The sequence below is a fragment of the Leuresthes tenuis genome, unplaced genomic scaffold, assembly GCF_036924035.1.
Source record: "Leuresthes tenuis unplaced genomic scaffold, fLeuTen1.0.hap1 SCAF_15, whole genome shotgun sequence".
NCBI lineage: Eukaryota > Metazoa > Chordata > Actinopteri > Atheriniformes > Atherinopsidae > Leuresthes > Leuresthes tenuis.
In genome coordinates, this window is record NW_027325369.1 from 20,094,816 (window position 1) to 20,117,222 (window position 22,407).

The window sequence follows — 22,407 nt, forward strand, 5'->3', positions numbered from 1 at the left end:
TTGTATCAATCATAGCGCCTCACCTCATAAATCACCCCCTCCTCATTTCCATTAACAGCCTCTCAGCTCCAATTTTTCTTGTTTTCTCCCGTCATTTCCCACCCAGACAGACTCCCGGTTCTTAATATTTTATTCCTATAGAGCATTTTGACATCTAGTAGAAGTGATAAGGTAATGCAGGTTAAGTGTTTGAAAAAAGGAAAGACCTCTGGTAATAGCCACCAACTTCTCTTTAGCCTGATGGCATGTTCTTTGGAGCTGAGTTGGAAGTGGAATCTGTACACACATGTATGTCTTTAACTATGATTTCTTAAGCTTTCTCTTGATTTTATATTCTAACATCCCTATGTAGAGAAACTGTAAATGTGTTTTTAAATGGAATGTGTTCACCCGTTTATTTTTCTCTCTGTATCTGCAGTATAACTTTGTGGGGAGAATCCTTGGTCCCCGGGGACTCACTGCCAAACAGTTGGAAGCAGAAACAGGATGCAAAATCATGGTGCGAGGAAAGAGCTCCATGAGAGACAAGAAGAAGGTAAGCTCCTCAGCACGGCTGGTACGCCTAGGGTTTTTTAGCAAAATATTGATAGCAATGTTCCTCAGTAGATTCTGTTCAAACATGTTGAAATATGCATTTTACTATTTTTCCAAATCCATAATGTACTATAAGGATTTTTTTCCCTCTATATCTGTCTGGAAATTGTCACACGGTACTGTGAAATTTACTGGGATGGTGGTCACGCAAAAATCTTGCCGCTGGGCTTTTAGAAACATGAGACACACTCAGTTGATGCCTGGTGGCTGCATTCTGACATCTGATAGGGCTGTTTGCAAAACGCTGGGCAGTGGAAAAGTGCAGGAGATGGTAGTAAAGCCCAAGGCCAGCGGGAGTCTGTATTTCTGGAGCTTCTGACCTGAGATTTGAGACATAAAAAAAACTAACGCCAGACATACACATATCAAACACCTTTTATTCAGGGGTAATGTGCTTTTTCCAAGTAAAATTGAACAAAAAACACTGCCTCACCACAGCCAAACACACCCATAAAATCCCAGCTCACGCGGGCAAATTAAAATTGCAATCAGACCATGTTTTGTATTGGGCTGCTCTTAAGTCAATAATCATAGCATATTCAAGTGTGTATCTTTCATTTGACATGCCATACAGTTCAGCCAAAGCAGATGCTTACACAAGGAAAATACATTTTCAGAGCTTAAGCAGCAGCAGCATACAAGCATTCCCAAGGGAGTTTGAACTGTGCCAGATCACATTAGATGATCTACTTTGAAGTTGGAGTGAGGACAAATTGACAGTTGTGAAAAGTGTGTTATTTCAAGCATCTGCAAGTATTTTGCCCACGGGTCTTGTCAGAATGGCTTGTACATGAGTCGTAGTGGTCTATCCTCCCATCACCTTTTCTGCTCGCACTCACTAACGAGTACATGATGCACCGGGACGAAACGGCCGATACCCAAACAGACATGCACGGATTTTTCTGCTCAGTCACAATTTTAGAAACGACAGTGTGCTGCGGAGACGTCTTCATACCTCTTCTTTTCATTTCTGCTTCTGTCTCCACGCATTGTCCTCGAAGTGTGTTCGTTACCACAGAACCACACGAGGGCACCCTGCTGTGATCCTCCTTTGGAATTCGATCCCGAAGTAGTTAAAGGGGAGTGAAAACAGTCGAGCACGTACAAACCCACACGCACTTATTTCAGACGTTAGTTGTAGCTCATTAAATAAATCTACGATTACCTTCATAATCTCTCGCTATCTTGAAACTTAATGGTGTGTGGCGCTTTATTTTTCTGCGTGGTGCTGCGGCGGGATCCTCCAAAGGCCCTGCGCAATTACCAAGCTAACAAAGGCACAATACACTGAAACATTCCCACAACAAAACAGACAAGAAGGATCATTTCTCAACTCACTAGTTAGATAAAGAATAAAATGGAGGAATAAGTCTAATTTAATAACTGCAGGAAGGCTTTTTTTCCCCCTGCTCACATATGCTCATGAAACCACAGTTTGTCATTAATTGTACTTATATAAGAAAAAAAGCCTTTGGATTGACTGTGTATGTCACGGTTGTTGTCAGCCACAAGCAAAGCAGCAAAATTAGCCTCCAGTCAGTGCATCCTCAACCTCAGTGTTTTCAGTTTGATGCCCTGTGGCAGCAGAGGATGCCACGGCAGCAGCTATAAGCCAGTGTGTTTATTCAGGATCCATTAACGGCAGCATTTTTATGCTCTCAATAATTCAGCTGGTTACTCCCCCTTGGGCAGCACTGCCTGACAGGGAGCCGGCTCACTGGAGCTACGCAATGGCAGAGAGTCGGGCAGACACAGAGAGGGGAAAGCAGAGGAGAAGGAGAACAATGGGGAAAGGGAGAGAAACGGATCCAGCAGAGAATAATGTGGAAAGAAGCTGGTAGAGAGAAAACGGAGTACAACCAAATAAAACAAGGCAAGCTAAACAACTGCTTAGCTGTACTTATAAACCGTTTTCTTGTCCATGTACAGGTGATGAGGTATTTACTCCACACTTACACTTTGATTTATCTGTGAGAGTGTCGGCTTCACTGCTTAGAAACATTTGAATTCCTTTTTACTTAAAACATTTGCTGAGATAGGACATACCAGGAGCCAACTCATGTAATTATTTACAGTATATTCCCATCAAACTGTCATGAGTTTTGGTAGCTCTGTTTTCTCTCTCTCTCTTCTTTTTTTTTCTTCTTCTTCTTTTCACTGAAGTCACGGTAAATGCACAAAATTTGTGAGAACAACTGCGGGGATCTCCCTTTTTGCAAAACCAATTCCTTTGTTCAGCGTAGTCGACAACACTTAGCAGCACAGACGGCTGTTTTGTTTGGAGCCAGTTTGAAAGATATGTACACACAATGAGTTTTCACTGATTTATTTATTTATTTATTTATGCGTTGCTTATTTTCTCGAGCTGATTGTTTCAGCACATAATGGCTACAACTGCCGTGTCAGCACGGTCACTGACAGAATGGAATCAGCTTCAGCCGGTAGATGTTGTCGCAGCCAACATTTCATTGCCTAAGAACCGATATGCAACACTTGCAGTCAATATGCTGAATTTTATTAGCCTCTTGGCACTACAGCAAGCCAATTTGTTTTAAACTTTCAGCTGGCATTTTTCATTTTTCATCTCTTGACTCGGTGCTGGATGAAAACTTGTTTCTGAACACTTTTGAGTCCAGCTATAAGGTTCAAGGTTTGTGTCTGGAAATGACTTTTCAATGATGAAAGGCGAGTGCAGTGATTTAGCGGCATAGATGAGATATTGCGGAAGGCGTAGCAAACACTGCAGTATTCCTCATTGAAGTTATTTATGTAATGCCCTCTGTTAAGAGGTGCTGCGGTATCATCAGTCCAGACAGATCTGAAAGTCGTGACATTTAAGCGGCTGTTCAGGAAACCTTTTTGGTTTTAGTGATTTCATTGTCTATTCGTAGAATGGGTTATATTTTCTGAAAGTACTATATCTTCAAAACCATCGAACATTAAAAAGGTTTATTTCCATTTTCAACAATATCTTGAGTGAAGATGCTTCTGTTTTTCTGGGCTAACAAGAAATGAAGAATTTGATTTCTTTCAATGTATTTTAGGCATCCGTTCAGAACTGATGCCTCTTCTACAGTCGCTTTTGTCTTTTCTGGTGCCTCCGTGTCCCTGCAGCTCCCCTGTTGCACCTGTTTGGTCTGCTGGCATTGAGCCTCGGCTTGCCTTAACCTTAGTCAGGCAGTCATTAAGCCTCAAAGGCAAAAAGGACAGTGCAGAGTGGGATAGGTAGAGTTGAAATAGCTTAGATGCTTTCATTTCTGACTGTTAAAGTTCAACATCACAGGACAAAATGGTCGCACCACATAGTTGTCGCACCACATAGTCCAAAATCTTATTGAGGCCACATGCCAAGGATTGGAAGCTGTGAGTGTGAAATTAGCCTCCCTCTCATGTGTCCTTGAGCAATGCACCAAATCCCATTACGTTTCAGGGGTGTTCTGTAACCTATAGTGTGAATAAAATAGGATCTTTAAAGCAACATTGCAAATCCGTCTTTAACCAGTTTTAAACCTTAAAGAAGGTGATCAGAACAGCTTTACACTGCTCTGATTGGTAATCGTTGCATACGACGTCAGCCATGTTGGTAGAAGGCCTCAGAGTATATTTGGTATAGGATGAGGGCTCCAGCAGACAAACAGGGACAGGACAGATGAAGGGAAGCGAGCAGAATAACTTGTGAACTCTGATCCTGTTTTTGGTTGCTGCACTATTTGTTTAATGTTCTGCATTTTACCAAAATGAATGGCTCTGGTGTGCGTTTGTCCTGGAATTTTATGTTGGCCAGCAAGGACAATCATGTGAAAGGGTTCTCTGGCATTTCGGTTCACTTCTGTCTAAAATCTTCTTTTCTTTTCTCGCCCTACCACCCTGCCCCCCCCCTCTGGCCTTCATTCTGTTTGTCATGCTGCCACTTTCTTTCAGAGGGCACACAGTGACCTTGTTCACACGCAGTCATGTGCTAGTGCTAGTTGTTTGGATGCATGTCTGTGAATATTTGTGCACCTTATTTATCTGTCTGTTGTCCTTACAAGACCAAAGTCTGCTTGGGCCTCGGTATGCAAACTTAACACACACACACACATGCCCACACACACACAATTGACTAATCCTTTTGGATTTAAATTAAGCAGGAATATGTGAATATATGCATGTGTGTATCAGCTCTGTGCTTGCACACCCAGGTCTGTCTGTCTTGTCCCCTCCAGAAAATGCTGAGTCACCTTCCAGTCCCCATGTCCCCCCCCCCCTGTAATAGGCCATAAGCAAACAGCCATGTTGAAATAATGGCCTCACTGCTGAAACTAGGCCCCACCACCACCCACCATTACCCCACCCACATGCAGAAAAGGGGAAAACGAGAGTGGAATATTGAACTTAGTTCTGTGTGTCTGTGTGTTGTAAAGAGCAGTGCCATGGCAACAGCTCTCTGTGGACTAGAAAGCATGTGGGTGGCACTCGGCTCAAACTCTAAGCTCCCCTTCGCTTTGTGGTCCTTGTTGAGTGTGTTAAAATCGTGTTTGGTGGCCCCCTGCAGAGCATCACAATGTGTTGTTAGTAATTAGACATCCTCACAGACTCGAAGTTGAGGTGGTTTGTATACAGGTAGCGATAAACACCACTTTTTTTCATCAGCAGTCTATACAAACCTGAACCAACAACATGATCTTCAGAGACTCTTGAGTCCCTTTGGACAAAGAAATTTCAATTGTGATGGAAAAGTTTTTGGAGCGAAATAAATGTTCACCTTCTTGTTTGGGGACTTTGAACATCTGCTTTGTTGTCTTTATTGTGGCGTCACACATCAGAGTCGGAGCATGTCTTTTTTCTGACATCCTAGACCTCAACGCCTCGCCTCAGGGGATGTAGTCGGCTTTCAAACCACCGACTTTCCTCGGCTGTACGGTAACATGCCGTGCAACATCAAAAGCTTTTTAGAGCTCTCACATTGTGCTCACTGCATTTACTAGTGCAAGAGAGAGGGAAGTAATTATGCTACATTAGGGAGCAATGTGTTAGGGAAAAATAAACATTTGTCTCTACACACACAGCCTTACTCCTTCATAAAAGTTGCAGATAGAACTGGGCTTTTCATTGAGGCAGCTAAAAACGTGTGGCATTTCCAAATTTCACTTTGTCCATTTTAAATATTGAAATGGCCTTCTTTTAAATGCTTTGGTATTTTCTTTTTATAGGAAGGAAACAACTTCCTCAGACAGTATTGCCCACTGTCACGTCAAAGATGCTTGTTTTCCTTCAGCCTAATCATTCAGCTCTTTGAACACTGTGTCTTTATTCTAATCTTACTAGCTACATAAATGTGGTTAAAATCCAGATCCATTTCTCTCTGATCCCTGCATCCATCCATCTTTCACTGATATTAATTGCTGCAGGCTTTGCTGTCATCTTTGTCTTTGTGAGGCAAGGGATCTATTAGAAAAGGGTGTCCTTTCAAAGTTAAAGCTAAATAGCTGACTAAAGGGCCGGTCCTGTCATCCTGCTTCTCTTCACAGGGCCCCGTCGTCCTCTGTGTATGCCTGCCTCTATGCTACTGCATTGGTGCTCCAGCACACTGTCACTTTCAGTCACCGTCTTTCTCCCTCTTCTTATTTCTCCATCCAGGAGGAGCAGAACAGAGGGAAGCCAAACTGGGAACACCTAAATGAAGACCTTCATGTCCTAATCACAGTGGAAGACACGCAGGGCAGAGCTGAAATCAAGATGAAGAGAGCGGTGGAGGAGGTCAAGAAGCTCCTTGTTCCCGCTGTGAGTACATGCTATACACATACTCGTATATACATAATGGATGCAACCTTAGCAGCTTTTGGCTTAATGCCTTCCATCTTTTGAGTAACCCAGAAATATGAAGGACACGGTGTAGTGTTGATTTAATAGTGCGAAGAGAAGCTTTTCCATGCTCAACTAGCAACAGGATAATGGCACTACATATGGCACACCACCTCTACCCTACTGTTAACATCCTGTTTACTTCCATATATAGACTAGGGGAACAGGTTGACTACCTCCAGTTGAGTGGAAAAACATTGCTAGCTGCTCACACCTCCTGTGACTGCCACATTTCATCTCTGCATCCCTTCAGCTGACTTCCTCATACACTGTGCCACTGGTGATTGCTCCTGGTGATTTGGTTGGCAAGCGATTTGTATTTTTTCTCTAACTGTGATGACCAGGTGGGCAGAGCAGCCAAAAGGCTCAAATTTTGCCACCAGGTGGTGTTGCACATGGCTTTATGGTCTACAGATACGGAGCGGAGCGAGACTCTGTCAGGCGTTCAGCGTTCCATGCAGTATTTCTCGAATTGGAAACTTAAGCTCCTTTCCGTCATGTTTTCATCTGGTTAATGTGATATTACTACTTAAAGAATGCAATTGTGGAGTTTTAGGACTAATATATCTACAAGATTTCCAGATTAATATGACAACACGGACGCAGGAAAACTCCATAATGATTAATTATTGTTCTGATAATGAAATATTGACTATAATGGTAGCGCATGCTGCAAAGTACTTATGCAAAGTTCCTGAAAGGCAATATCAGCTTGTGCTTTTCTTTCAAGATTGCTTTTGTTTGTGCAGCCCGCCTGTCTTTTCTTGAGGCAGTGTCTTCTTACAGGAAGATTTCACATCCCCCACAAGCACCAAGTTGCTGTGCGCACGCACACACACACACACACACACGTAATAATGTGTGTGTTTGCACAATAATATGAAACCAAGTGATGGTAACAGAGCCTTAAACAATAATGCAGAGTGAGTCACTGTTAACACATGTGCATCAACACAGACAACAAAACTTCTTTGAAAGGAGACATATCTTACCCAACCCCTCTTTTTTTGTACAATTGTTGAATTAGTCCGAGTTGTTTAAGCACACACTGCAGACTTCTGCCGTCATTCCATTGTCACATGTTGACTCTGTAAACTCAGGACTTTTAGCAGCTAACGTTAAGAACTGTTGCCTTTATGGACAATACTATACAGATGTGTAGAGTTAGAGGTGCCATGTTTATGGTGCGTTCAAGGACAAATGGGAACGTTTGGACGGGTAAAGAAAAATGAAAGAATGTCAGATGTCCATGGCGGAAAGCCAAGAGCATTAAAAGTACTGATAGAGCATTATTAGCTCACTTGTTTCTTATATTAAGTCTCTTGCGTAACTAATGTTACGTTTGAACTTGTTACTTCCAAGGTACAGTGAATGCAGCATTATTGAAGTTTAAGCTAGACAGAAAAAGGTCTGGATAACCTTGTAAAGTGACCTGTGCTTCACCTGCAAAGCTAAACGGCTCACTGAGTAACACATCTTCAGACAAAACAAAACAAAATACCATGGTTGTGTTTTTTTTCTGATTTTTCTTATGCTCTCAAGCACAGAAAAAAGTTCCCTTTTAGTCACTGACAAGTCTCTGCAGCTAAAACTCATCTGAAAGGAGAGCCACAAAAATAGCATCCTTGCTTTTCTAGAAGTCTCTGTGCAGTTTGTGTCCTTACAAGTACATCAAAGATGGTGATTCATTTCCTGAATAAACCAGGTGGGTTAAAGAGAAGCTCTTTTAGTTCTCAGACACAAAGCAGATTTAAGCTCTTTCAAGAAAAAAAAACCACAAAAAAATCCTTAAGTTTTACTTTACCTTTCAATAGGTTAGTTCTTTTAAGTGTGGTTGTACTTATCAGGCGTATTACCAACATCGGATTGCTGGTCACATGTTTGAAGGCAGTCAGAAATACAACACAGAAACTAAAATAAATGCTCTCCTGTCAGCAGCAAAGATCAGACAGACGTCCATCTCTATGGAAATGAAGCACTTACAACCATATGATCTCTTCAAAGCAGTCAGCCTCTTAAACAAAAACGGTCATTTTCACATTGAACAAGAGAGATTCTTGCTCTTCCATGCTGTCAGTAAGTCTATTGTTAGAATGTGGTGATTTAATCATTTAAGCTAAGTAAATAAAGTCCATGACATGGAAGTTAACCCAGCAGCTCCGGTGCTCTGAAAGGTAAAAATGATGAATGATGTTTTTGTAGAAGGTATCTTTGAAGAGAGCTGTATTTATTACATCTATACTTTCCCATCGGGAACATCGGTTGGGGCTTTCTAGGAGCGACATAATCCAGTCAAAATATTCCAGTGATTTAAGTTATCCATTTAAAAACATCCAGCAAAAAAATGTTCAGTCTGATTTCAAGGAGTAATGTGTTTCATATATTCCTAATGTCAGCGCTCATTACTCCAAAGCGCATTTGTCTTTGTTCCCTTTATAGAGCATATTTTGTATTGATGAGTAATGAACCACGTTTGGGTTTTCTATGTAGATGAGTTCCTCTGAGTCGTGTATGCCAGCAGTCAGAAATCACCACTATAGCTTCTCACTAACCTTGAGTTGGCTGAATTGAAATAATGATTAATTTCAGTTTGACAGAACAAGCTCTCAAAATTTGGTCAGTGAATTATCTGAATATAAGCATCTAATTGCGTGTTTCTGCATACACACGTGTCGTAAGTGGCAGTTGATTGGCTGACAGTAATGCCTTTAAGGATGTTAAACTAGACCGGATTAAAGAATGGACTTCCTGAATAAATAGCATCCTAATGAAGGACATCTTCTTCATATTTGACAGCATAAAATTGCCTTTATTAAACTGTGCAGGAAACAAAATGAGGTCACGCTTCAAATTCCCTCTCAGAGAAGAGGTTGTGCTTTGTCATTGAAGAAGGCCCAGCTACATAAATGAATTTGCTTTGTCTATAAACCTGGCTCCAAATGTAAATTCAGGGCTCATAGTGTTACGATATGTAGTCTGAATTGGGATTCAAGACCAAAATGTTTGGCATGTGAAGTGATTTTGGTGGTTATTTTTTGTCAATTAAGCAAACACTAATTAATCCAAAATTCTGTCATTGGCTGCTCCTGGCGAGCATGTTGACGGAGACCTGAGAAGCGGGACTCATGGGAAGTTTTCATTGTACCTATTTGTTGCTCTTTGCGCCGAGCCTTGCCCTTTTGCTCCTCAGTCCTGTGAACTCTTCAACTCTGTTTGAACTGGAAGCTGTGAAACATTGGAGAGGATAGAGAGGCAGAGGCAGAGAGCTATGGGTGGGAGAGCTTGATTGAGCTACTCTTTCAAGTGTGGATTTATTCTACTGATCCCGAGCTAGTACAGACACTGGCACGTAGACGCATACAGATACGCATTAGCAAAGAAACGCTTCCATGTGCATGCACATTCACACTGACTGAGAGGCTCAGCTCATCCCTTGAGTCCTTCATTAAGGCCCTCAAATTGAGCCGGCAGCAGAGCCTCACTGCACTTTAGGTAACCTCCACTGAGAGAGCAGCGGTGTATGCATAAATCCTGTATGGGCCATTCAACTTTCCCTTCCTACACCTTGAAGGACTGGGGAGCAAAATAATAATTGGGCTGTTGACAGGCATTGTGTTATGACTGACAAAAGACCTTCACCATTTGTGAAAGAGGCACCAAAACTACGTGGACTGATAATTCCCAAATAAGAATGAGGTTTCAGCTGATCAGAACTCTATCTGATTTACCTCCATGTTATCAGTCAGCTTCTGCTCAGCTGTGTTCTGGAAAGCCCGGCAAACAGAGAAGGTTTTCAGCTCTATGATAGATAATTGCCTGTCAATAGTGAGATGTGCAATACATCCATGCGAGTTTCCATGTAAGCAGGCTGCTTTAATTTCTCATTAAAGTATTTTATGCAGTTAAAAATGAGTGTGTGATTGAAGGAGGAGTGGAGCTAGAAAAGAGATGTAGCTTTTATTCTTACTAAATGGCCTTAATTTTGCAAACATGACTTGACCTTTGCGTTATTGCAAGTTATGATATGAATACTAATCTCGACACCACTAAAATGTATAAAATTCTAATGCATTCCACCGCAAGGCGCATTGAAAATCCTAGGATGTAATGTTACTGTGGAGACAGCCTCCAGACTGCTGTGTAGTGACACGTTTTTTGTTTTTCTTTCTTCTATTTCTCCTTTGGAGGGTTTGTTGGATGATGAGTATGCTGGCCAGTTCTATACGTGATTCACTGTGGGGAAAGTGGGCACTCGCTGCAATGCAACCATTGTGCATCGAGAGATTTAGCCCGCTGCTTTTAATGTCCTCACACGTGCACGCACACAGAGTATCCAATAACAGGAAAAGTTTGGTACCAGAATGCAGGAAAGAACAGGGGCACTTTGGCCCTGGAGAGGCAAGTGTACGTCTCTCTGAATGAAACTGTCATTGCCGAGAACAAAGTGAGCACGGCAGCAGCCCAGGCAGACAGTGGCCTCAAGCACTAATCTCCATTTGTAGTATTGTGGAAACCCACTCTTGCCTCCTGACTTTAGCATGCTGTTCCCTCTTGTGTTCTCCACCCCCCACACATTCTCCTCCATCCTTCTACCGTCCTTTTCTGAAGTTCTATTTTTACCTTTCACTTTTGTCGTACTGGTACGCATTATGGAAATGAAGGGACGATTTCTTCGTTCTGCATTTCTTTCCATTTTTGTACACATCTCGACGGAGCCCTCCATCAGTTGTCATCTTGTTCCTGTCCCCTGCCCTCCTGAGTTGAGTTTTCTGCCCTCTCTTTCCTGCCTGCTATGGACATTTTTGAGGGAAAAACAAGCATAAAGTAGATGGTGTTTTTGTCAAAGGCAGACAGATGGACCTTAATGGATGCCAAGCTTGGCTATCGGTGGGGTGTTGTGTCTGAACGCACCAGTATGCATCCTGCTTGGCAAAGTGCAGCATGGCAGCACCATCAGAACCCCTTCGTTTATTAAGGCGGAGAGAAAAGATGATGCAGAATAAGCAGGGCTAGATTTTAACAGTGAAAGCCTCTTCTAAGATGTACCATCTTTACAGTTGCCACCTTTTTGTCGGTTCTTCTTCTTTTTCACGATCCCACTCCTTCCTCCTTGTGCGCTCTCTGTCAGCAGTGTATGACAAATGAGTACAAAACACCATCTGGCTGCACCCATCCATGTGTGCCTCTCCAATTAATGATGTTTATTGTCTGTTAGGCCTACCTATTCTCATCTTATTTACTACTTCCCCGCCCTGTGTTCTCATTCATGCATGCTATCCAGCTATATCTACAATCAGAAGCTGTCATTTCTCATCGAGCCTCACTGTTTGGTCTGGAGATGCATAGAAGTGTTCAAGCTGTCATATGCAAACATGGCACTAATGGCCATACCATCAAAAGTGAAAATGAAACTAGCATGTCTGTCTTCGATTGCTCCCTCTCCATTTTGTCTGTTTTAAGGTCGCTGAAAGGCCCGCAGTACAACTATAGTGTAAAAGCGTGTTCCATGTAGTGTTTGTCTGCATGTAAATGTAATGAATAAGAAGAGCAGCTATGCTCTGTCTATAGTCTATGTCTCAGCTCGCATAAACTTGTAGACCTTGCAGGCGGGTTGTAGGTAGTTGGTTTTAGTCAACCTGGCAGCTTTTTTTCCCCCCATAGGCTGTTATTACCTTCATCAGGCTAATGAAGGAGTTAGATTGGATCATATTAACCTCCTGATCCCCACCTCCCAGGACACCACAGTTACAACAGGCTGGACTGCACCGTTCACTGCTCGCATTATGCGTGTGTGCGTGATGGACTGGTGAGCCCATCCCACCTGTATGTAGACACCACATCTCCCACATGAATGTTAATCATCTTTTTAATTGGCTCCCTGGACTTGGTGACCTCTGCTTGATACAGCAGGAGTGCATCACTGAGCTCTTCCTTTATTGCTGTTATGCTATTTTCTTGCTTTTTTATTAGAGTGTTAGAGTGCTGTTAGAGAGTTCCCTCTCTAACAGTACATGATCTGGCCTGGAGGCAGTCAGACCTTTGACATCTAGCTATTGGTGCGCCTCACTTCCACTTTCATCATTATACACACTCAGTCCTCAGTGTCTTCAGTCATTATCCGGCTTATTCCTTTTGTCATATAATACATTTGAGACATTTATTTCATAGACTCCTGTTGAGAACTTTTAACCTTAACAGTTGTAAAGAGAAAAGACCCAAAGTTTTGATATCCAATTGACCTACGAATAATGTTGTGATGAGGGGAAATTGCATGTGTTTGGATATACTCTTTCAGAACCGAGCAGTCCGAGCTACACTCAACCCCATCTGGTTGGCCTCAACATTTCACCTGTGTTTGTTTAGCATTTATTAATGTATTTGTTTGTTTGTTCATTAATTTAAGTCACCAAATCATTTTCAGTTTGCATTTACAATTCTGGTGGCCTTGCCCTGTATACATGATAATACAGAGGAGAAATCTCATTTTAAGCACTGCTGTTTACATAAATGCATTATTTGTTATGTCTCTGCATTGTTCCATTGTCATCTATGGGAGATAAAGGCTAAGAAAATGTAGCGCTTACTCTCCTGTAGTCTTTTCTTTCCTCAGCTTTCTTGTTTTCTCTCGAGCACAGTCTCTTTCTATATTGTTCTGTATTTTCCCTTTCTTGCTGTTTGATGTTCTCTCTCTTTGCCAGGTAGCTGAAGGGACCAGGCATTCAACACTCTTGTATTACTATCTACAGCAGCCTAAAGGCCACCTCGTCATGTTAACAGCACACAGGCTACTAACTATAAAAGAAGCTTGAGGTGTCCTTCTCGGCTACGCCGGTGACACAAAAAAGGACATAAAAGTATAGATGTGGAATTTAATAAGAAAAGGAAAGAATCTTGCAATTCGTCATGTGCAACTGGCACTGAGGACACAGATTCCTCAAGTCTCTTGCTCTAGTTCGGGGATGGTTTATTCTTTAATGCATGCAATTACTCGGGAGCTTCTGCTCTGTGTTCCGAGGGACCTGAACTGCTCTTGCCCCAAAGGGCTCCCTCCCTGCCACGGCTCCCCTCCAGATCTCCATCTGGCCATCCCTTCTCATCTTCCACTCTGTGGCTCTCCTGTGGGGCAGAAAGATGGTTCTGACCCTAAAGAAAAAGTAATCCTGTAGGGAACAACCTGTCTAATCCTGGCCACCCTCTGTGGTCTTGTCCTCTACATTTTTAATTTACCAGCCTGAAAAGTGGCAGACTTATTCAGCCAGTTCTTCTTCTGGAGATATTTACTCCTCTGCCTGCATATGGAGCTTGAAGGGAGGACAAAAAGGAAAGGTAATTTACAATTTTTAGATAATTTTTGACATAACATCCTACGGATCTGGAACAAAGCTATCATAAAAATATAGCCCAGGATCAGCTTTCATATGGACACTTAAGTTTTGACACACAATGGAGGTCAAAGTAACATCATGACATGGAGATCTAAAGGTCACTTGCTCATTTATCAGGATTTGTTGCGTTGTCTTACATTAAAGGTGTGTTGACAGGCATGTATTTGCTTCCAAACACTAGTCTTGATAATGGTTGCATAAGGGTTAGTCCATGTTGGAATGAGCACATAAATGAATTATATTATTGATATAAATAACTTGGGTTTCGCATTGAATCCTAAAATCATACATCCACTATCACAAAAAACAACTGTAGACTTTTTTTGTTCCGTTCGCTTCCACCCAGAGGCATGTGCCCAGTAAGCTGCTTACATAGACGTACTGTAAGAACAGGAAACCTGGCTGTGGGACTTTGAATTGCACTCTTCCTGCTGTTCCCGTCATCATCAGTCTCCCCACAAAGCCAGCTGAAGAAACGGTGCAAATCCAAGACGGAGAGATGATTCTGATTGCAATAACATATCTCCTGAGCAGTGTGTTTGATCTCCTTCCCCACCTATTTAAATGATCCCCTTTATCCGTCACCAAGGAGGGGAATGATAAAAATAAAGCACAATAATTAGCATATGTAAGTTAGAAATTATGCAGATTAGAGCTGTTGAAAGTAAATTGCTTTTTAAAAAAAAGAGGTTAATATGTTGTTAATAATTGATCATGGTAATGGTCATAATCTGTATCAGTGAATAATTGATCAACAAATAATTACTGCACCTCTGGACTAGTGCATGTAGCATTGTCAGCGCAAAAAGGACGTTAACCCGTCATTGTTCCTTCCGTAGTCGACATGTCAGACGGAGGGGAATCAGTCTGGTGTTGCAGTATCGTCACGATGCCCGTTTGATGTGTGGAAGCACACAAGAGGAGGGATCCTTTAGCCTCTGTTAGTGCCTCTCTTGCCTGCTCATTGGTGTATCAGCGGCAGATCACCCCCCCCCCCCCCCCCCCCCCATACCCACTCCCAGAGGCCCTCTGTATTACCTGCAAAATTGCCTTGGCCACTTGTGCTCTCCTTTTAATTTCAGTTTGCACACATACATATGCACTTCCCTCTCTAAAAACCCAGGTCCCTCACATCATTGTAGAATAACCTTGTTAATCCCCTGGTTGTGCTTGGCTCCTTCAGGGGGGATTCAAGTACCCTAATACACTACACAGGAAAGAAGGACTGGTAACGAGACAGGCGGAGAGGCCCGGGCAGTTTTAATCTGCCCTGGTCCTTCAACGGCAAGGAGAGGGACCCTGCAGGGCCCTCGCCAATCTCTGCCTCTCTTTGAAGGTCCCCTTAATCCCTTCACAGAGAGGCAAGGAAATGCAAAAGTAGGCATACTCCTGCTATGATTGTGAGAGCCACGGTTAGGACTGCAGCTCTCTGAGGGCTCAATGCTGATCGAAACATTGGGCTCATTGTCTCTTTGCCACTTTGTCTTTTTGCCCCCCTCCCCCCCTCCAGGGCCCATACTGTGGCCACGCTTTAACATCTGTGAAGTGAGAACACACACTCTGACTCTGAGCTTTCATCTCTGCCTCTCCAGCGACAGTGTGTCCCAGTGTTTAGGAGGGAAAATAGGATTGTGTAGAGCTCAGCGTTTAGAGAGCCCAAAGGCTGCCCATCAAATTCAGCTCCTACAGTCTGATGCATCCTTTGCCAACTATCGCTCAAGTCAAACTTCTCTGTCCCATTAGCCAGCGCTGGACCTTCTCCATAGTGTCCTGAGAATAGACGCTTAGCCACTTGTGTTCTTACTTCACTTTGTTCGTTCATGTTGTTTTATCACAGTCCCTTTTTGTCTTTCACGCCGCCGCTGCTGCTGTTGTGTTCAGTTGAGTTTCTGTCTTTTGCTGACTGGTTGTCACATGGTGGTAAAAATCAGATAGTTCTGCAAGCTAGTTGATAATGAAAATCAATAAAATTATAATGCTAAAAGTTCTCCCGGTGGAGTATAGAGATGATAAAGCTTCATGTCAGTGAAGGGGACTCTCAGCTCCTGCATGAGCCTTGTTTATATGTGTAAATAAGTAAGATGTGAGCAGACTTGATTAATTAGCTGACAGCTGAGGGCACCCAGGTGTCTGAAAAATAGTTCCTAGCCTGCGCAAGTGTACAAGATGCAGACTTGAATATCGCAGTGGATTCTCAGATCTGTTTTAAGAGAAGGCTCCAGCGATCAGCTCTGAGTCAGGATCTCTGAATCTCATGCAAATCCCATAGCAGTATTTAAAGCTCCCAAATCATCCCTGGCCAAATCCCTTCAAGATATTCCCTGCTCGATTGGATGGCATTAAAGGATTGTAGCGACAGAACAATACACCGTCTGGCAGTGTGGCGGAATGAAGAAAGGGATTGGCGGGAGAGAGGGAAGTGCAAGGAGAAATGGAATAAAAGAGAACCGATGTGGCGAGGCTTGTGAGTGCAAATTGGGAATGTTTTGAGGACGGGGAATTTTACTGTTAGACAGGGAACAGATGATGATGATGAAAGAGGGGAGAGGAGAAACTGACAGTTGTTTGTCGGGCTGTACAGCACGGTGGGATTTTGAGACACTCTTTGCATATGTCATCATCTGTTCATCTGAGCCAGTGCGGACCATCAGGCTTTAAAGCTTTTTTTTTTGTTTTTTAAACAAACAAAAAAACCTTTCTCAATATTGTTTATGAACTTTAATCTGCTCTTAATCAAGTCATGTTACATTGAACACTATCCCAGTTTCTAAGAATAAAAAGGATTTTCTTCACAGTTCTCCTCTTTTACTTTTGGAAAAGCTTTTGATGGGAGGGAAAAAAAAAACATTTAATTTTTTTCATTTGAGGTCTTGAGAGTGCATTTAGCTGGTAGAAAAACATATTTTCTTTCACTTGCTCTTCCCTCTCCTGTTGGTGGCACAGAGTCTGTGTATAGGTCTGTCAGCAGAAATTGATGAGGCTTGCTCAGAGCACCAGGGCTGCCCACTTCACTCATATTTAACACAATAAAAGGCTGGTATAAGCCCCATAGATCCAGGAGCCATTGCCAATTCCAGGGTTCAGACTGTCTGCCACCCATACATTACCCATTTTTAATAACCCCAGAGAAGCGGTGGGAGTGAACTGTGATCTACCAATTAAATTAAATTAATACTTCTCTGCAACATATTGCTTTACATACTGAGCACCCACTATTGAGAGAGAGAGTCAGCACTTTTAGTCTGAGGTCTTTGCACTAGTGAGCTTTATTATGATGCAGGAACAGAGGTATTAACAGAGGAGTTAGTTCCTCACTTTGTAATCTGACAATTTCTAGTATACCTCCGTAAGCTGTGTGATTGACAGCAATGGGGTGGAGCAGCCATGATACATTTTGTAATAATCTGAGTGGAGTCGGGTTCACTTCTATGCTAATGAGCTAGTGTGTTGGTGGTTTAGCATGACTAATGGCACATGCTGCTAACAGAGCTGTCTTGGAATAGGGGATGGAGCAAAGCAGAAATACAGAGGCTTTGCAAGAGTGTTGTGAAGGTATAAGACGGTGAGAGAGGAGAGTTGCTTAGCTTGTTGCGTTGTTAGTCTTTTGGGAAAAGTAAAATACACTTGAAGCTTGACTCTTTTGGCAGATGTGTTCAGAAAAGCTGAGGAGCAAAGGCAGAAGAAACAAAATGGCCTTTTATAGTGCAGCAGTGATTTCGAGTGCACGTGTGAACCATCACATGCTTTATTTGTATAAAAAAAAAATGAACGGAGGCATGTTAGAGGTGTTTGTGTAACACTGTAGTGGACTGATATATGACACTGGCATGGAAAAGTGAAAAGGGTGTAGTTTGTTTTTGTGTTACTTTTACTTCCTTTGGGACACTTAAAAAAAGACTGTGTGTGTTTAGCTGCATGTACTGATTTTATTTTTTTATTGTTTGATTTATCTCGTCCATAAAAAAACGTCTAAATTAAGTTTGATGCACATGTGTTTTTATTTATGTCTGCAATCTAAGTTTGCGTTAGTTGATGTGAACTGATTAAACTCCCCGTCGGTTATTTATTTGTTGTGGAGACATTTTGAAGCTCGCTACAAGTACTCATTCCTTCCTCTACTTCTGGAGAGTGTGGAATTGTTGATAAGTCATCTTGGCAGCTTAGCAGGAGTAATCATTTCCCTCCAGATGTTGGTTTGGGAAGGAACCAAAAGGGAGTGAGCAGGGGGGGGGGGGGGGGGGGGGGGGGAGAGAGAGAAAAAAACATCTGCCGCCACTACCAGTTCCACCCCAGTACATGAAGTCATCTGCCCCTCCCTCCCCATGTCTCCCAGTATCACCTCCTCCGCTCCACTTTGCTGATTTTTTTTTTATATTTATTTATTTATTTTTCCTCCTCAATCTCAGTTCTCCACATACAGCCTCTGTGTATCCCAGGAGGCTGCTGGGGCAGGCTGTGTTTACTGCTGAGGTAATTGGAGTAGTTTGGAGAGAGTCTGACCCTGGCCCTGCTAAGGCCTAAGATATGTGTGTGTGTGTGTGTGTGTGTGTGTGGGTATACTCACATGTGTGCATACACATACACTGTTTGTGATGACTGGCAGTGAGGCCAGGGAAGGAAAGCAGGCCTTAGCCAGTGTCAGCCCACTAGGGAGCTGACAAATTGGCTTTCACTATGCTGTCTGTTTTTTTCTTTTCTTCTTTTCTCATATTCTCCAGCTATTCCTTTCTTCTTTCTTCATGTATATCCATCCCCCCACCAACAATCGTTCATACATTGTCTCTTTTTCTCCTCCCGGACTCTTGTTTCACTTCTTACTGTATCTCTCTTTGCTCATCATTTCATCTCCCTGAGCTGTTAGCTGTGCTGCATAGATGGTAACTCTCACCAGACATAAGCGATAACTCTCCTTCAGTTGCAGCCAGCAAATTCATCCGACCCACCCCAGGCACCAGCTGTGTTTATCTGGGTAGGGATGGGTCTGGAGTAGGAGTTGGGAGAGCCAGGGTACAGACAGGTACTCATTTAGCTGTTGCTTTTTGTCATTCAAACAAGTGAAGTCTGAACCATTAGATACAAACTCTGTCATCTGTAATAATTGGCATTAGCTACAGTTTGTATTCATTGAACATATTGACACAAGCTTGGATCAGAAGAGGCACCAAAGAGTGAAGCATGACAGTGATTTCACATGCATCAAGTGACCTCATCACCGGGTTGTCAGTTTGGCAGTGGGACACGGCTCACATACTTGAGCTCATCGCTCTCCCATCTCCCTTCTCTTCTCTCCTCCTCTTTCCTATTTCCCTCATTCCTCTGTCTTGCTTGTCCCTGATAGCTTTTACCGCTCTGCTGATTTCACAAATAGGTCTCATTGATTGAATCTGATTCTTGTGGATAGAGCAGCTTTATTGAGAGGCTTTTTCACTGATGGACAGCAGCACGGAGGGTGTGTATGTTTGTTGCACACATGCGTGTGTGAATGTTAGATATAAGCGAAACCTTCCTTCCCTCATTCCTCGCATTCTCTAATCCAGTAGCTATTGCTCTCTGGGGTATTCCAGCAGCCAGATAATTTGACACACATGCAGGGTGCTCACACACACACAACCTTAGTGATGGCTTCCTCTAAATGAAAGCTTTATTGTGACCTGTGCGTGCTGACTTAGGAGTCTGTTAATTGTGACGACACCTTGAGCAAGGCGACATTAAACGGTTAACTGCTCTCCCTGGCACTGTTCATCATTCATTTAAGCTGTGCTTCTTCGGTAGGAAGTTGGCTCAGTATACCTGGGGCCACATGATTAAAGTCTATCCAACTGTTCCACAGCAGGGTCTGCGGCCATATCTTTTGGTTTCTTCTGATGTCAAAGCTCCCGTGTGCAGTCCTTTTTAACCAGTCGTCGTTGTAGTTGTGGAGCTCAGACCACGGTGCTCGTATTGCCATCACTTCCCAAACAGCCTAAACAGTACTACAGAGAACCAAAATGTAGCAGGAGGGGAAATGGATTTTGATGTGGGGAAATGAGCTTGTTACAGATGCAAAACAGAAATGATTTGTCAGGGTTCGGGGGCTTTAGCTAACAAACTGCGTTAGTGAAAAGATGGAGCTATATCAGCAGCCCTCCACTGAGGATACACATATTTCACACACACACACACCTCACTCCAGCCTCATCCTAGCATCAGCATCTGTGCTCCTCCCCTCATGTTGCCCTCTATTTTGTGTCTCTCCACTAAACGGGCGGTGCGCCACCTTTGCAGAGTTGGATGGATGGTGGTACCCTCTTCCCCTGCGCCCATTTAACCCCCACAGCCCAGTAGATCTATCATAATACGACACACACAAACACACACACAAGAAGCTCTGACGCTCATCCAGCCTGCTACTGAGCAACCTCGAATCTTTTTCTCATATTGATAAAAAGCCTCCAGGTTTGAAAACATTACAGTAATATTTGGTACAGCCAAAAATATACAATGATTTGTTGTTCTTCTTTCCTCTTCTTTTTTTTTTTTTTTGCGTTCATTGCTGGGTTACATTGCAATCACAAAGGAAGCCTGCAGTTAATTTGAGATCACTTTTTCAGTGACGGTTGGGAGGCAGCAGGCTTGTGTTTTCTGGTGCGTGGACGTTGTTTATGCAGCTTTCTACACAGAGACCCAGGCAAAAGTAAATGCTCGGCCCCATTTTTAGAGAAAAAGGCCAGCTTGACATCGGGAATGTTGCACGTTTGTCGCATATACTTTTCTGTACCGCTACTTTTTGGGCGCATGCATGTTTCCACACCAGCGACCTCTACTGGGATGCAGCAACTGCCTGCAAAATATATATTTTTTGTTTAGTTTACCATCTATGTAAGAACCGCTTCCACGACACTTATCTCTCTCATGAAAAACAGGCGCCGAGCGGAAGGCGGTCTCACATCCTGATCTTTTGCACACGCCACGCTCCCAATGTCTAACTAGTGCAACAAGCAAAAAAATAACAGTTTTTGGAGGCTCGTCTTTCAACTTTGTGACGGAAAAACAGCCAAAAAAGATCATAGTTAGATGAAAGAAGAAGCAGAGATCGTGATGGAAAATTGGATTCATTAACGTCTTGTAGCTCTTGCAATGATGTCAGAGCATGTTCTTTTATGCGTACTGATTGATCTGATTTTAGCTCTCTGTTAAAGACGGTGTTATGTCCCATGTGTTTGCCTTGTCTGCCGTTGACCTGAGCAATGTTCAGTCAGTGTTGATCCAGCATGTCAAATGCTGCTCTCCCCATTTCATATGCTCATGGTAAAGGAACAGAATAGTGCTTGACTGCTTTTTTTTTTTTTTTTTTTTAAAGTACATTCAGATTTATTCATGCTTGTCCAGCCTATTTTGGAATAATTATTTAGTAATTCAGACACTTCATGTGATAATCATGATGCACAGAGTTAAGAGTTTGACTTTGATTGTACATTCAACATTTCATTAATGTAATGTAAAGCCAATGAATTCCGAGACTTTGGTTCAAATTGCAGTTCGGGGGGGGGGTTATTACCCTTCGCTAAGGACTGCACTCTGAGTACCCCTTCGCTTTCAGCTCTTTGGTTACTTCCCAAACTTTGATGCAATCTTCTATTGTTGATTATCAGAACAAATTGAAATGTGTCATGAGTGTTTCATTACTGGCCTGACCTTTTTAAAGTGTGCGTCGTAGTTTGGAGCATATTGGATGTTACTTTGATGATTTCAGACATATGATTTCCATTAAAAGAGAAGACAAAGCACTGTTGACATAGCAAAGGAGAGGGAGTTTCCTTGCTTGGTTAATTGGGAGCTCTGTGCTCTTAAGAGTGCACGTACGCAAACACACACACACACACACACACACACAGCTGAATGATGTGACTACTTCGAAGACACAGCCTTATATTTAGTCAAGGGAGACCAGCCTCTGTCACTTTTTCTCTTGCTTAACCTTCCTCTCGCTTCCTCTCTGTGGCTGTGTTGAAGAGGAGTCTCGAGGGAGGGCTTAACTTTGAGCCCTTGTTCTTTTTTTGCCTTTCTTTCTCTCTTCCCTTCCACCTCTTTCTTTCCTTATCGTCCTCTGAATGGAGCTACAGATGGTTATTGAACTATGACTTTGTCAAAGAAACAGAGCCTGCATAAAGATTGAATAGAGACATGCGGGAGGTTCAGTATGTCTTCCTGTTTTTATTTTTACTGGTGTATCTTATTCTGTGCGCATGTGTTTATATAAAGATGCCATGTGTATGTGGCTGTGTAACAATCCTTTGTACTTGTAAGCTGAATAACTGAACAAAAATCATCACAACGTTAACATATAGCAGCAAAAGCCATGAAATCAATAGTTCACTTAAGGTTGAACTAAGGGCAGCAAGACTTCATATGCTCATCTTCACACCCTTCACTTTGGCAAATGATTCAGTAAAGGCCCAAGTGAAATTATGATGTACTACCTGGAAAATCACAGGGGCTTTTTTTGTTGTCATGGTTATTGAGTGTTCGGTTGCTCCAGGGGAAATCGGGTGGAGGGGGGAGGAAGTAGGAAGGAAAGGGGAGGGTGGGCGCGAGTGGGAGGAGG

At 42.7% G+C, this 22,407-nt stretch overlaps 1 protein-coding gene across 9 annotated transcripts in view; it reads left to right on the top strand.

The window, feature by feature from the left end:
* Nucleotides 1-22,407, top strand: part of qkia (QKI, KH domain containing, RNA binding a) — a 61,110-nt gene that overhangs the window by 32,415 nt on the left and 6,288 nt on the right. For all 9 annotated transcript variants that reach the window (XR_011907686.1, XM_072365225.1, XM_072365221.1 and 6 more), the window contains exons 3-4: nt 419-535; nt 6,214-6,357. Coding sequence is in view for 8 of the 9 variants with exons in the window: in XM_072365225.1 (XP_072221326.1) it covers nt 419-535; nt 6,214-6,357 (261 nt within the window). In the remaining variant the exon portion in view is untranslated. The remainder of the gene's footprint in view (nt 1-418; nt 536-6,213; nt 6,358-22,407) is intronic.